Source organism: Orcinus orca, chromosome 13 (genome assembly GCF_937001465.1).
Source record: "Orcinus orca chromosome 13, mOrcOrc1.1, whole genome shotgun sequence".
NCBI classification, from domain to species: domain Eukaryota; kingdom Metazoa; phylum Chordata; class Mammalia; order Artiodactyla; family Delphinidae; genus Orcinus; species Orcinus orca.
This window is the reverse complement of record NC_064571.1, coordinates 38,558,755-38,572,732: the sequence shown is the minus strand read 5'-3', so window position 1 is coordinate 38,572,732 and position 13,978 is coordinate 38,558,755. Positions and strand designations below refer to the sequence as shown.

The window sequence follows — 13,978 nt, the reverse complement described above, 5'->3', positions numbered from 1 at the left end:
AAGGGAGTGGCACCATATATTAAAAGTGATGAAAGGGAAACTCCTACAACCAAGAATACTTTACCCAGCGAGGCTCTCATTCAGATTTGACAGAAATTAAAAGCTTCATAGACAAGCAAAAGCTAAGAGAATTCACCATCACCAAACCAGCCTTACAACAAATGCTAAAGGAACTTCTCTAGGTGGAAAAGAAAAGGCCACAATCAGAAACAAGAAAATTACGAATGGGAAAGCTAAAGGTAGGAAAGACTCCACACACAAATATAATATCAAAACCAGCAATCGTGAGGACAGTACAAATGCAGGATATTGGAAATGCCTTTGAAATTAAGAGAGCAGCAACTTGAAATAATCTTGTATATATGTAGACTGCTATATGGAACTGCACACCAAAAATCTACAACAGATACACAAAAAAGAAAAAGCAATCCAAACACAATACTAGAAATAGTCATCAAATCCCAAGAGAAGAGAACAAAAGAGGAAGCAAAGAAAAAAGACCTACAAAAACAAATCCAAAATTAACAAAATGGCAATAAGAACATACATATGGATAATTACCTAAAATGTAAATGGATTAAATGCTCCAACCAAGAGACACAGGCTTGCTGAATGGATACAAAAACAATACCCGTATAGATGCTGTCTAAAAGAGACCCGCTTCAGATCTAGGGACACATACAGATTGAAAGTGAGGGGATGGAAAAAGATATTCCATGCAAATGGAAATCAAAAGAAATCAGGAGTAGCAATACTCATATCAGACAAAATAGACTTTAAAATAAAGACTGTTACAAGGGACAAGGACACTACAAAATGATCAAGAGATCAATACAAGAAGCAAATATAACAATTGTAAATATATATGCACCCAAAATAGGAGCACCTCAATATATAAGGCAAATGCTAGCAGCCATGAAAGGAGAAATCAGCAGTAACACAATAATAGTAGAGTACTTTAACACCCACTTACATCAATGGACAGCTCTTCCAGACAGAAAATCAACAGGGAACATATTAGATCAGATGGACTTAATTGTTATTTATAAAACATTCTATCCAAAAGCAACAGAATACACATTCTTCTCAAGTGCAAATGGAACATTCTCCAGGATAGATCACATGCTGAGCCACAAAGTGAGCCTCGGTAAATTTAAGGAAATTGAAATCACATCAAGCACCTTTTCCAACCACAGTGCTATGTGATTAGAAATCAATTACAAGCAAAAAAGTAAAAAAACACAAGCACGTGGAGGTTAAACAATATGTTACTAAACAACCAATGGATCACTGAATAAATCAAAGAGGAAACTAAAAAATACCTAGAGACAAATGACAATGAAAACACGACAATCCAAAACTATGGGATGCAGCAAAAACAGTTCTAAGAGGGAAGTTTATAGCAATACAATCTTATATCAGGAAAGAAGAAAAATCTCAAATAAATAACCTAACCTTACACCTAAAGTAACTAGAGAAAGAAGAACAAACAAAACACAAAGTTAGTAGAAGGAAAGAAATCATTAAAGATCACAGCGGAAATAAATGAAATAGAGAAGAATAAAACAGTAGAAAAGATCAATGAAACTAAAAACTGGTTCTTTGAAGAGATAAACAAAATTGACTCATGAAGAAAAAAAGAGAGGGCTCAAATCAATAAAATCAGAAGTGAAAAAGAAGTTACAACAGACACCACAGAAATACGAAGGACCGTAAGAGACTACAAGCAACTATATATCGACAACCTAGAAGAAATGAACAAATTCTTAGAAAGGTACAACCTTCCAAGACTGAACCAGGAGGAAATAGAAAATATGAACAAACCAATTACAAGTACTGAAATTGAAACTGTTGATTTAAAAACTTCCAACAAACAAAAGTCCAGGATCAGATGGCTTCACAGGCAAATTCTATCAAACATTTAGAAAAGAGGTAACATTGCAGAGGAAGGAACACTCCCAAACTCATTCTATGAGGCCACTGCCACCCTGATACTGAAACCAAAGATACCACAAAAAAGGGCTTCCCTGGTGGCGCAGTGGTTGACAGTCCACCTGCCGATGCAGGGTACACGGGTTCGTGCCCTGGTCTGGGAAGATCCCACATGCCGTGGAACGGCTGGGCCCGTGAGCCATGGCTGCTGAGCCTGCGTGTCCGGAACCTGTGCTCCGCAACGGGAGAGGCCACAACAGTGAGAGGCCCGTGTACCGCAAAAAAAAAGAAAGATACCACAAAAAAGAAAATTACAGGCCAATACCACTGATGAACATAGATGCAAAAATCCTCAACAAAATACTAACAAACCAAATTCTAACCGAATACATTAAAAGCATCATACACCATGATCAAGTGGGATTTATCGCAGGGATGCAACGATTCTTCAACATCCACAAATCAATAAATATGATACACCACATTAACAAATTGAAGAATAAAAACCATATAATCATCTCAATAGATGCAGAGAAAGCTTCTGATAAAATTCAGCAATGACTTATGAAAAAACTCTCCAGAAAGTGGGCATAGAGGGAACTTACCTTAACATAAAAAAGGCCATATATGAAAAACCCACAGCTAACATCATTCTCCATGGTGAAAAACTGAAACAGGAACAAGACAAAGATGTCTACTCTCACCACTTCTATTAAACATAGTTTTGGAAGTCCTAGACACAGCAATCAAAGAAGAAAAAGAGGGGCTTCCCTGGTGGTGCAGTGGTTGAGAGTCCGCCTGCCAATGCAGGGGACACGGGTTCATGCCCTGGTCCGGGAAGATCCCACATGCCGCAGAGTGGCTGGGCCCGTGAGCCATGGCCGCTGAGCCTGTGCGTCCGGAGCCTGTGCTCCGCAATGGGAGAGGCCACAACAGTGAGAGGCCCACGTACCACAAAAAAACAAAAACAAAAGAAAAAGAAACAAAAGGAAACCAAATTGGAAAAGAAGAATAAGACTGCCACTCTTTGCAGATAACATGATACTACACATAGAAAGTCCTAATACGTTACCAGAAAACTACTAGAGCTCATCAATAAATTCAGTAAAGTTTCAGGATACAAAATTAATACATAAAAATCTTGTGCATTTGGGGTTAATATATACACCACTATATATAAAATATGTAATCAACACGGACATACTGTATAGCACAGGGAACTCTATTCAATATTCTGTAATAACCTATATGGGAAAAGAATTTGAAAAAGAATGGATATATGTAGGTTTATAATTGAATCACTTTCCTGTACACCTGAAACTAATACAACATTATAAATCAACTATACTGCAATATAAAATAAAAATTAAATTTAATTAAAAAAACAAAATTTTGTTGAAAAACTGCATTTAAGTAATATGTTTAAATATTATAAATATTTAATAAATGTGTAAATGTTAAATATATTAATATATTTAAATATAATGTGGCAACTCTGTAAATCACTCTTCTTCAAGGTTTGTTGTTGCTATTTGTTGTTTGGTAACTTTTGAACTAATTCTGTAAAGTGTATATCCTTTGTTGTGTGCAGCCACTGAAATCTCTTTTCAGTTACCTAAATAGTCATCTACAGATTGGATAAAGATTTTTAATCCTAGAATCCTATCTTGGAATCTTTTTGGGTGGGGGTTCTGTGTTTTAGGGAACCCCTTGAATGCTCAGCTAGGCATTTTACAACTCAGCTTTAGCCTCCACTGCTTGCATGCATAGAGCCTCCAGATCAGCCAGAGGTGAGAATTTAGGTGACCATCTCATGTATTTCCTAAGAATGCACACAGTCCCGGGCATGCACACAGTAGTATACAGAGTCCCAGAAAGATTTCCGAGCTTTTCAAATCTCCTATGGATATCTTATTCTCTAGAATTTCCTTTTTAGCTTTTTGGTTGGCTTATTGTTTGCCCCAGTACTTACTTACCTTCTCAGGCAGCCAAAATCTTAAACAACTGCCTCTAATAGTTTTCCACAAAGCACCCTGGGGAAAGGGCTTTTTCACAAAGAGTGAGCTTCCAATCAGGTCAAATAAAGAAAGGCTTACACAAGAGGTCTTCCAAGGAACCATCAGTCAAATAATGATAGTTATCTGGGATTGGGACTTTGAAGGACCTCCAATACTGTTCTTTACTCTCTGCTGGCTCCTGGAGCTGCTGATTTTCACCAGGATTATGGGCTGTGGTTTTCAAGGCTACTGTGGAGCTGGGTGGTGGGGCAGATGGGAAAAGGGCAAGTTAAAACACTACAAAGAACTTCCCTGGAAGTCCAGTATGTAAGACTCCATGCTCCCAATGTAGGGGGCCTGGGTTCAATCCCTGGTCAGGGAACTAGATCCCACATGCATGCTGCAACTAGGAGTTCCCATGCCACAGCTAAGAAGTCCACCTGCCACAACTAAACAGGCCACAACAAGATCCCACATGCTGCAACTAAGACCCAGTGCAGCCAAAATAAATAAATATTTAAAAAAACCCAACAACACTATAGAACTTGCTGTTCTTACATGAAATTCAGTTGTTTTTCTTGAAACCCTCCCCAGATTGCTGCATTTGGTTAATTTACAGAAGTCTGATAAAGACAAAGCAATAAAGGAAACTGAGAAGGAATGGCTGGAAAAATGTTAGGAAGAAAATCATGCAAGAATGATGTCAGAGAAATCACAAGAAGAAAATTTCGACATGGAGGGAGTAGTGAATAATATTTAACTACTGTTGTAAAGGTTATATAAGTTGAGGACTTAAAAATGCCTACTCAATTTACTGTCATGGTGGGATAGGGAGAGGGGAGTCACTGTAACATTGTGAAAACTGTTTTGGTGGAATAATTTGATAGCAGCCATATAGGCATGGTTTGAGGAGCGAGTGAATGGGTAGTAGAACAGCTCTATGTGTTTGTTTCCCCAAGGTTCTGTATCCTTTATTTCTCACTCTTTATTTCTTTCCTTGGAAGTCTCTTCAGCTCAAATCCTGATATACGGTGCTGATCCTTCCCTTGTCTTAGATATTCAAATGATTGTGGGACAGCTTGTCCTCTAAGAGCCTTGAATCAGAATACCTGAAAGTACACCTATTTTCTTTCTTTTAAAGGTGATCTTGCTGGCCTGCAGGATGGAGTCATGTTTGGTTCTTCCCTTTACCTCTGAAGTAGATGTCTATAGGATTATCTGCCTAATACCCTTGTCCTAAAAACTGACCCCCATATCGTATCCAATTGTGGGAGCCTTTTTCTTGGAGCTATGTGACCCAGCCCTCTGGCCATAGTTGATGGGAACAACTTGGGTAAGGAAACCAGCTGAATCAAAGTCCTTCTCTGGAAATTCTGGAACAAGAATGAGAATAATTTTTCCCTCTGCATGCCTCAACTAAAGGATGCAGAGTTTGAGTCCTACTGGCAAACTTGCTTACTGCCTTAAAAACTTGAGAAGACGAAAATGGTCTTTGGAGAAAGAAAATATTGAAGAAAGTCCAAACAGCTTTTAAGTTTCTGGTTACAGCTATGTCTCAGTTACACCTGTATTCCTATCCTTTGGTACTAGCATATATCCCATGATGCCAATGACATTCCTATTTTTACTTTAGCTCTTTTGAGATGGGTGTCTTTCACTTATCCTCACCCACATAAACTCACCAGTCAAGTCCTACCTACAACCTCTTTGCTCTGTGCAGACTTGACTGGAGAGTTTATTCCATTATATTTAAAATAACTACTGATAGGGAAGGACTTTTCCCATTTTGTTATTTAATTTCTGTATGTCTTAAAGCCTTTTTCCCCCTTATAGCCTTTTTCCTCCTAATTTCCTCCATTACTGCCTTCTTTTGTGTTTAGTTGATATTTTGTAGTGAAACGTCTGAATTTCCATTGTGTATATTCTATAGTTATTTTCTTTGTAGTTACTATGGGGATTACATGATAACATCCTAAATTATAATAATCTAATTTGAATGGATACCAAGTTAACTTAAGTTGTGTTCCTGTGCTCCAACTTTATGTTATTGAGGTCATGAATTACATCTTTATATACTGTGTACCTACTAACAGATTTATAATTATTTTCTATGCATTTGTCTTTTAATTCCTGTTGAAAATAAAAAGTGTAGTAAAATATTATAATAATAATTGTTTTTATATTTGTCCATGTATTAATCTCTATTGGAGATCTTTACATTCTTCATATGGGTTCAAGTTGCTGTCTACGATCCTTTCATTTCAACCTGTAGGACTCCCTTTAGCATTACTTTTAGGGAAGGTAATGAACTCCTTCACCTTTTATTTAGCTAGGAATGTCTAAATTTCTGCCTCATTTTTGAAGGAAAGTTTTGCTGGATATAGAATTCTCCATTGACATTCTTTTTTGTTTCAGCCCTTTAAATATGTCATTTTATTGCCTCAGGCCTCCAAGGTTTCTACTAGAAACTTGCTAATAATATTATTGAGGATACCTTGTATATGATAAGTTGCTTTTCTCTTGCTGCTTTCAAGATGCTTTTTTCAAGCTGAAAAGCTTTTGATAGTTTGATTATAATTTGTCCTAGCATGGGTCTCTCTCCTGGTTGATTGTATTTGGAGTTCACTGAGGTTGGATTTGTAGATCCATCTCTTTCCTCAAATTTGGGAAGTTTCCGGTCATTATTTCTTCAAATAGTCTCTCTGTCTCTTTCTCACTTGTCTTTCTGAGACTCCCATAGTTGTTGGTATGCTTGAGAGTGTCCCATAAGTCCTTTAGGCCCATTTCACTTAATCTTTTTTCCTTTTGCTCCTCAGACTCAATGATTCTAAATGTTGTATCTTAAAGTTTGCTGATTCGTTTTTTCTGTCTGCTAAATATAAGTGAGAGCCACCCCAGTTTTCTGGAACAAAAGTGGAATAGAACATTTATCTAAGCTGTTCACCTCTTGATAGTTACTGTTGTTATTAAATGGATCTTTGACAAGAGATAGTAATCAAAGCCATAGGATAAGGCCTGAAAAAAAGCTGAGAAATGGGGAGTAACAGGGTTTCAGTGAAAAAAAGGTATTTACTAGAAATGAGGCAGGGCTCAAAGGGGGAACACCAAACTCTTTGGCTAGGAATTATCAGCTGGCCTAGGTAACCTGATCAAAATATACACAGGGCACAGGATGCATTTTGGTGAATAGTGGAGTTTCTTCATTTTTCTGAAATTTCGTGGTAATCTCTTCATATTCCTTTTCACTCTTAGTAAATTTAAATAGCTTTAAAATGCAAAAATTGCCTCCATTATATCTGAAACCCTGGTGGAAAAGGCAGTGTACATGACAACTAAGGAAAATTCTGATAAAATTTGCTATGAATTAACCTCCTACTGTGTTTCCTAAATGGCAAGAGGGATGGGGATGGAGGATGTTTGTATCCCCATGATGTAACACAGCAATTCCTATTAATAGGGTATGATTTCATTATTTAGTTATAAGTGACTTATCACAAATATAAATTGTACCTGCCTCAAAGAATTACGGTGAGGCTTAAATTAGTAAATGTAGTTAACAGAATAGTACATGGCCCACAGTAAGCATTCAGTAAATATTAGCTATTATTGTTTTTATTGGGATGCACATCACTATCCTTAGCAAGTAACAATATACACTGATAGGTCAACTGAAGTTACTCTTATCTAATATTATATTAATATTGAATATCCTTTATCCATTAGGAATGAAGATTTGAAAGTGGTCTACGCATCTTTTGGGTTTGATCAGTTTGGAACTTTTTCAGGGTGGGGGAGGGAGAACAAAATCATCTTTCTGGTAAACAACTGTCAGCTTTGGTATTCAGCTTTAGAGCTACCCTGGTAGTATGGTTTTGAGTCCTTCAGTACCAACTGGAAGACTGGGATCTCTGGTGGTGATGTTAGAGAGAAGCCGACAATTGCTCCTTTTGGCTGCCAACATTACAAAAACAAAGCACAAGATGATCCATCAATGGATAATCAATGTTATAATATTTTCAAGCAACTTACCAAGTGGAAACCTTACTGAAACTTCTTTGTTTTATAGGAGTTCCATGAAGAAATAAATTCTATTACAATTTCTGAGGGTCCTCTGCCTAATTTAGGAATAGGAAATACCAGGAACAATAAAAATTGGGATGTCCAGAGATCAGTACTTTCAGAGTTGGTCACATTAGGATAAATTGAGTTTAGAAAAAGGAAACTCATGCTGATATTATTATAGTTTTTAAAGACATCATTTTTCTATATTATAAAGTTTTGAATGGACTTTTAGATTCAATTTAGGCTTTTGATTTATCTTCTTTGGAAGACTCACAGTAAAATGAATCTAGTGGCTTCTAAATTAAAAAAAAAAAATCACCCATCAAACCTAAATTTCACGTGAAGTACTTTGTCTGATATAGGAGGGAATTCTTCTGAGATGTGACATGTCTATGTATAAAAATAAAGGATTATATAAGTTCCTGTGTTGGTTAATTTTAATAATAGCACTAATAATAATAAACTGTTTTCCTTAAAATCTTATGAAAAGAACAATGACTTTTAAACTTTTTGCTAAGTAGTTATTAATTACTGATTATTAATTTGCATATTAACACAATTCCAAGTTAAATATCCATATTGTACTATTTACCCAGGCTTAATTCTTGTTTTTTCTAAAAAAAGACACTGTCTTCACAAAGAAAATAATTCAAATTAACCAGCCATGCCCTACAAATGTAAATACAAGTGATACTGAATAAGTATTGATTAAAATAAAAAACACTTTAAAAAAACAGCATTAAATCTTACCAACTCCAGAGGTTATTGATTCTGCATCAATGTCACTAGCTCTCTTTCTTGCCACTTCAGCTAGTGCCAATTCGCCCTTTTCTAGTGCAAGGTAATGGATGTCCTTTGGAAATAAAGCAAGATAAAAGATTAATCCAAAATGTATCTTAGTCAAGTTACAAAGGAGATTTTGAAAGAAAGAACTTACTGTTCTTTCAAAACAGTAACAAAAATAGATTACAAAACAGACATGGCTGATGATAAAATACAAAAATTTTGTATTTTAATTTTCTCAGTTTTCTAATACAAGCAAATTTTCTTGAATTGGAAATCATAGCTATAACTAGTGGCAGTTATTTAAATAAATTAAGTCTTTAGGGAAAAAAACAAGCTTTTAAATCCAATGTTTGATGTACTTAGTTTTGTCAGGGAATAAAAATCTTAGTGGCTATTTTCTTTAATGAAATTTTACTATCTGAGATAGCTTCTTCAAAATTCAATTGTTCATTATGATAAGCATTTTATAAGGAATACTATTATACAAATTTGTCTCTGATATTTATGTGTCTGGCACATGTTACTTTATTAATATTATTAACACTACTATCATCTTGAACTTATTCAGTCAACAAATAATCAGTGCCTATTAAGTTGTGAAAAGAGAGATCAATTACAATACCGTTTCTCAACAAGCTTTCAGCCCAGTAGGGAGAAAGACAACTGTAAACAACAGTTAGTAACATAGTGTAATAGGTTTTATGGCAGAGTTAAGAATGGTGTAGAACCAAAGAGGAGGAACTGATCCTTGATCTGCATCTTGAAGGATAAATAAGAGTTATAGTAGAAGGGAAAATGGAGAAAAGGCAACAGAAAATGAATGATACCTGGTGCACATACATAGAGAAGCTTGAGAAAACACAGTTCTATCAAGCAATGGCAGGTCTTTCAATACGGAAGGAATGTTGGTTGTGTGGGAGAATGCAGTGGAAAATAATTCTAAAGAAGTAGACAGAGCCACTAAAAAGGACTTTGAACTCTTTTTGGTACACAGGGTGACTGTTGGAATGAGAATTTTATTGCAATAAAAATGGAAAAAGAACATGAACAACAAGTTTTCAATGATGAAATATAAATGGCCTATAATCATGAAAAGGTATTTCACTGTCCTAATGTTCAAAGTTGAAAAAATGTAATTTCAAACTGGACAAATTTTTTAAAGTTATTACTTACTGGTTGCAAAATTTGGGGGGAAACAGGCACTTATTACATTTACTGGGAATATAGACTTTACAGAGCAGGGGTCAGTAAACTATGGCCTATAAGCCAAATATAGCCTGCCTTTTGTACAGCCCTTGAGTAAAGAACGGTGTTTACCTAGCATAATGCCCTCCAGGTCCATTCATGTTGCTGCAAATGGCAAAATTTCACTCTTACTTATGGCTGAGTAGTATTCCAGTGTGTGTGTGTGTGTGCGCTTTTTTTTATGACTTTTTTTTTTTTTCGGCTGCGTTGGGTCTTCGCTGCTGCGCGTGGGCTTTCTCTAGTTGCAGCGAGCGGGGGCTACTCTGCGTTGCAGTGCACGGGCTTCTCATTGTGGTGGCTTCTCTTATTGCGGAGCATGGGCTCTAGGTGCCCGGGCTTCAGTAGTTGTGGCTCAAGGGCTCTAGAGCACAGTCTCAGTAGTTGTGGCACACGGGCTTAGTTGCTCTGCGGCATGTGGGATCTCCCCGGACCAGGGCTCGAACCCATGTCTCCTGCATTGGCAGGGAGATTCTTAACCACTGGACCACCAGGGAAGCCTGATATGTACCACAATCTTCCTTATCCACTCATCTGTTGATGGACACTTAGGTTGCTTCCATATCTTGGCAAATGTAAATAATGTTGCTATGAACACTGGGGTGCATGTATCTCTTCGAATTAGTGCTTTTGTTTTTTTCACATATACACTCAGGCGTGGAATTCCTGGGTCATATGGTAGTTCTACTTTTAGTTTTCTGAGAAACCTCCATACTGTTTTCCACAGTGGCTGCGCCAGTCTACATTCTCACCAACAGTGTATGAAGGTTCCCTGTTTTCTACATCCTTGCCAACATTTGTCATTTATGTTCTCTTTGATGACAGCCATTCTGACAGGTGTGAGGTGATATCTCATTGTGGTTTTGATTTGCATTTCCCTGATGATTAGTGATGATGAGCATCTTTTCATGTGCCTGTTAGCCATTTGCATTTCCTCTTTGGAAAAATGTCTATTCAGTTCTGCCCATTTTGTTAACCAGGTTGTTTGTTTTTTGATGATTAGTTGTATGAACTATTTATATATTTTGGATATTGACCCCTTATCATATTGTTTGCAAGTATTTTCTCCCATTCAGTAGGTTTTTTGGTTTTGTCATTATGCTAAGTGAAATAAGTCAGACAGAGAAAGATAAGTACTGTATGATATCACATGTGGAATCTAAAAAATACAACAAACTAGTGAATATAACAGAAAAGAAGCAGACTCACAGATATACAGAGCAAACCAGTAGAGAGGGAAGAAAGGGCATTATAGACATAAGGGATTAAGAGGTACAAATTATTAGGTATAAATTAAGCTACAAGGGTATATTGTATAACACAGGGAATATAGCAAATATTTTATAACTATAAATGGAGTATAACCTTTAAAAATTGTGAATTGCTATATTGTACACCTGTATATATAATACTGTACTCATCTATACTTCAATTTTAAAAGAAAATGGTGTTTACATTTTTAAATGGTTGGAAGAACTGTGCTCAACCACTCAACTCTGAATGGCTTTGGAATTACCTTATGCTGAAGACTTGAAAGTGTTTCAATCTGAAACTATTAAAAGCAAAACAGTACTTATATGTGAAACTTATATTGTGATAAAGTCATTTCAGTGAGAACGTTGTTTGACTTGCAAGTAATAGGCTGTGTTACAGGCTGTGTTATACACTTCCTGCACTGTCAAAAGTTAAAAAAAGAAGTGAGATCTCCATTCATATACAAATTCCCAGCAATGTATTTCAGTCCACAGCAGCATTTTTCAACCTTGATACAAGTGCAAAGGTAATGTCCATATTCCAATGTTGCAATTAAGGAACTTTAATAGGAAGTAATTAATTTGCAATGTAGTAACATGTTAAAAGGCAGTCTAGCCTTTAGCTAATAGAATTGTAAAAATGCCTTCTGATCAGTGAATATGTGCAATTAAACCATACGCTCATGGATTGATATCAGTATTTGGCAGTACTTATCTATGAGGAAAGAAATTTGCAAAGTTGAAATACATAAAATCTCATCATAGATCAGTATTCACAGATGAACATTTGCAACAGATTTTGTTGTTAAGGAAAACCACCTTTCAACCCTTATTAAGAGAAATGTTATCCCCCCACAAAAGAATTCCATTATTCACATCTGTAGAACTTTATTATGAAAACTGTACTCAATTAATAGATTTTTAATTTTATCAATAAAGATTTGTGGAAATTTGTTTTCTATCATACTCAATTATTACATTTAAAATTTTATCAATAAAAATCTATGGAAATTTGTTTTCTCAAGTACCTAAATAATAACCTCAATTTTTCCTTTTGGCCCACAAGCTTATAATATTTGCTGTTTGGTCCTTTATGGAAAAAGTTTGATGAGTCCATATTTTAGTAATACATCAGAATTCAAATTTGCATACATATACTTTTGGAAAATCTTCTTAAGGAAATGATGTGACCAATCTTATGTCCAAGATTGGTGATGACAGCAATACTTTTTTTTTTTTTTGAGACTACCTTTTTTTATTTTTGGCTGCACCATGCAGCATGTGGCATCCTAGTTCCCCAACCAGGGATTGAACCCAGGCCCTCGGCAGTGAAAGCATGCAGTCCTAACCACTGGAACACCAGGGAATTCCTGACAGCAGTACTTACAACGATAAAAAATCAGAAGCAACTTAAATGTATATCAATTGAAAAAATCATGTTGATTTTCTTTTTTAATCCAAGAGTGGCATGATACTTTCATAATAGATCCTTATATTCAATGAAGAAATTAGCAGTAATTTAAATATATATATACTCCGGTATTCAGTTTGCTAGTGTTTTATTTAATACTTTTGCATTTATGTTTTTTTTTTACTGAGGTATAGTTGCTGTACAGTATTATATAAGTGCGTCTGTGTTCTTAAGAAATTCTATCACTTTACTTGCACTTGACTGCTAACAAGCCCTCAACTAGTATCAAAGTTATACTAGCCTTACAAATAAGCTAAGGCAGCTTTTTTTCCTATCTTCTTGTCTCTGGCAAAATTTATATGTGATTCTTCACTGAAAATAAGCAAAAGATATACAATGCATTTAAGAAGAAATTACCACCCATTACTGAGTGACGTAAATGAACACCTGATTAAAATACAGATATACACCTGCTTATGTCTGAAAAGATTATACATCATAAAGATATCAATTCTGACCCCAAATAATCTGTAAAATTCAGTGGAATTCCAATCAAAATCCCTTCAATATTTTTCATGGAACTTGACAAGTTGATCTTAAAATTCATATGTGAAAGTAAATGGTCAAGAATATCTAAGACTTATTCTAGTTAACATTAAGACTATATAATAGCACTAGTATATAGGCATATAAATCAGTGAAAAAGAAAGTTACCCATAAAAAATATCAGTTTTTTTGTGAGTTACTAATGTTAGTATTTTATGTTTAACAGTGATGTAAGTGTTGGCTATAAGATCTGTGGTCCACAAATTATTTCTGGAACATATTCTCTCTCTCTCATTCTTAATTCTGTGATTTCTACTCTTAATTTTTTAACTGTTATAGGGAATTTGGGGTCATTAATTTCAAGAAGGTAATAAGGCTTAACAGTTCTTGAGTTGATATTATATCTGTACCATGAAGGTTTTCATTTCTGTGGACCTTCTCACTATTCATATATATGAATGTAGTTTTTAGTAAAATGCAGTAGAGAGTATATTTCTGTAACTCCATACCTCTCAGTTTGAGACAGTTCATGCATGAATCTTTACAGTGTGATAAAAGACATCTAGTATCTAGTATCTATATCACCCCCCCCAATTGGCTATCCTCTGGATACATTTATTTTTTAACTTTTAGATAGTTTTAGTGTTTCAATTTAGTTTAAATGTTGGATATATACAGTTAAATATGTTCATATACCCCTGGGAAATGGTCATATTCTAAATAAGTCAAGAAAGTAAAAGCCACTTGGC

The 13,978-nt window shown here is 35.4% G+C and overlaps 1 protein-coding gene across 1 annotated transcript in view; it reads right to left on the bottom strand.

Moving 5' to 3' along the window:
* WDPCP (WD repeat containing planar cell polarity effector) overlaps positions 1 to 13,978 on the bottom strand; it is a 274,720-nt gene that overhangs the window by 14,208 nt on the left and 246,534 nt on the right. Inside the window, exon 17 of the mRNA XM_049695803.1 lies at positions 8,742 to 8,844. Within this exon, the coding sequence (XP_049551760.1) occupies positions 8,742 to 8,844 (103 nt within the window). The remainder of the gene's footprint in view (positions 1 to 8,741; positions 8,845 to 13,978) is intronic.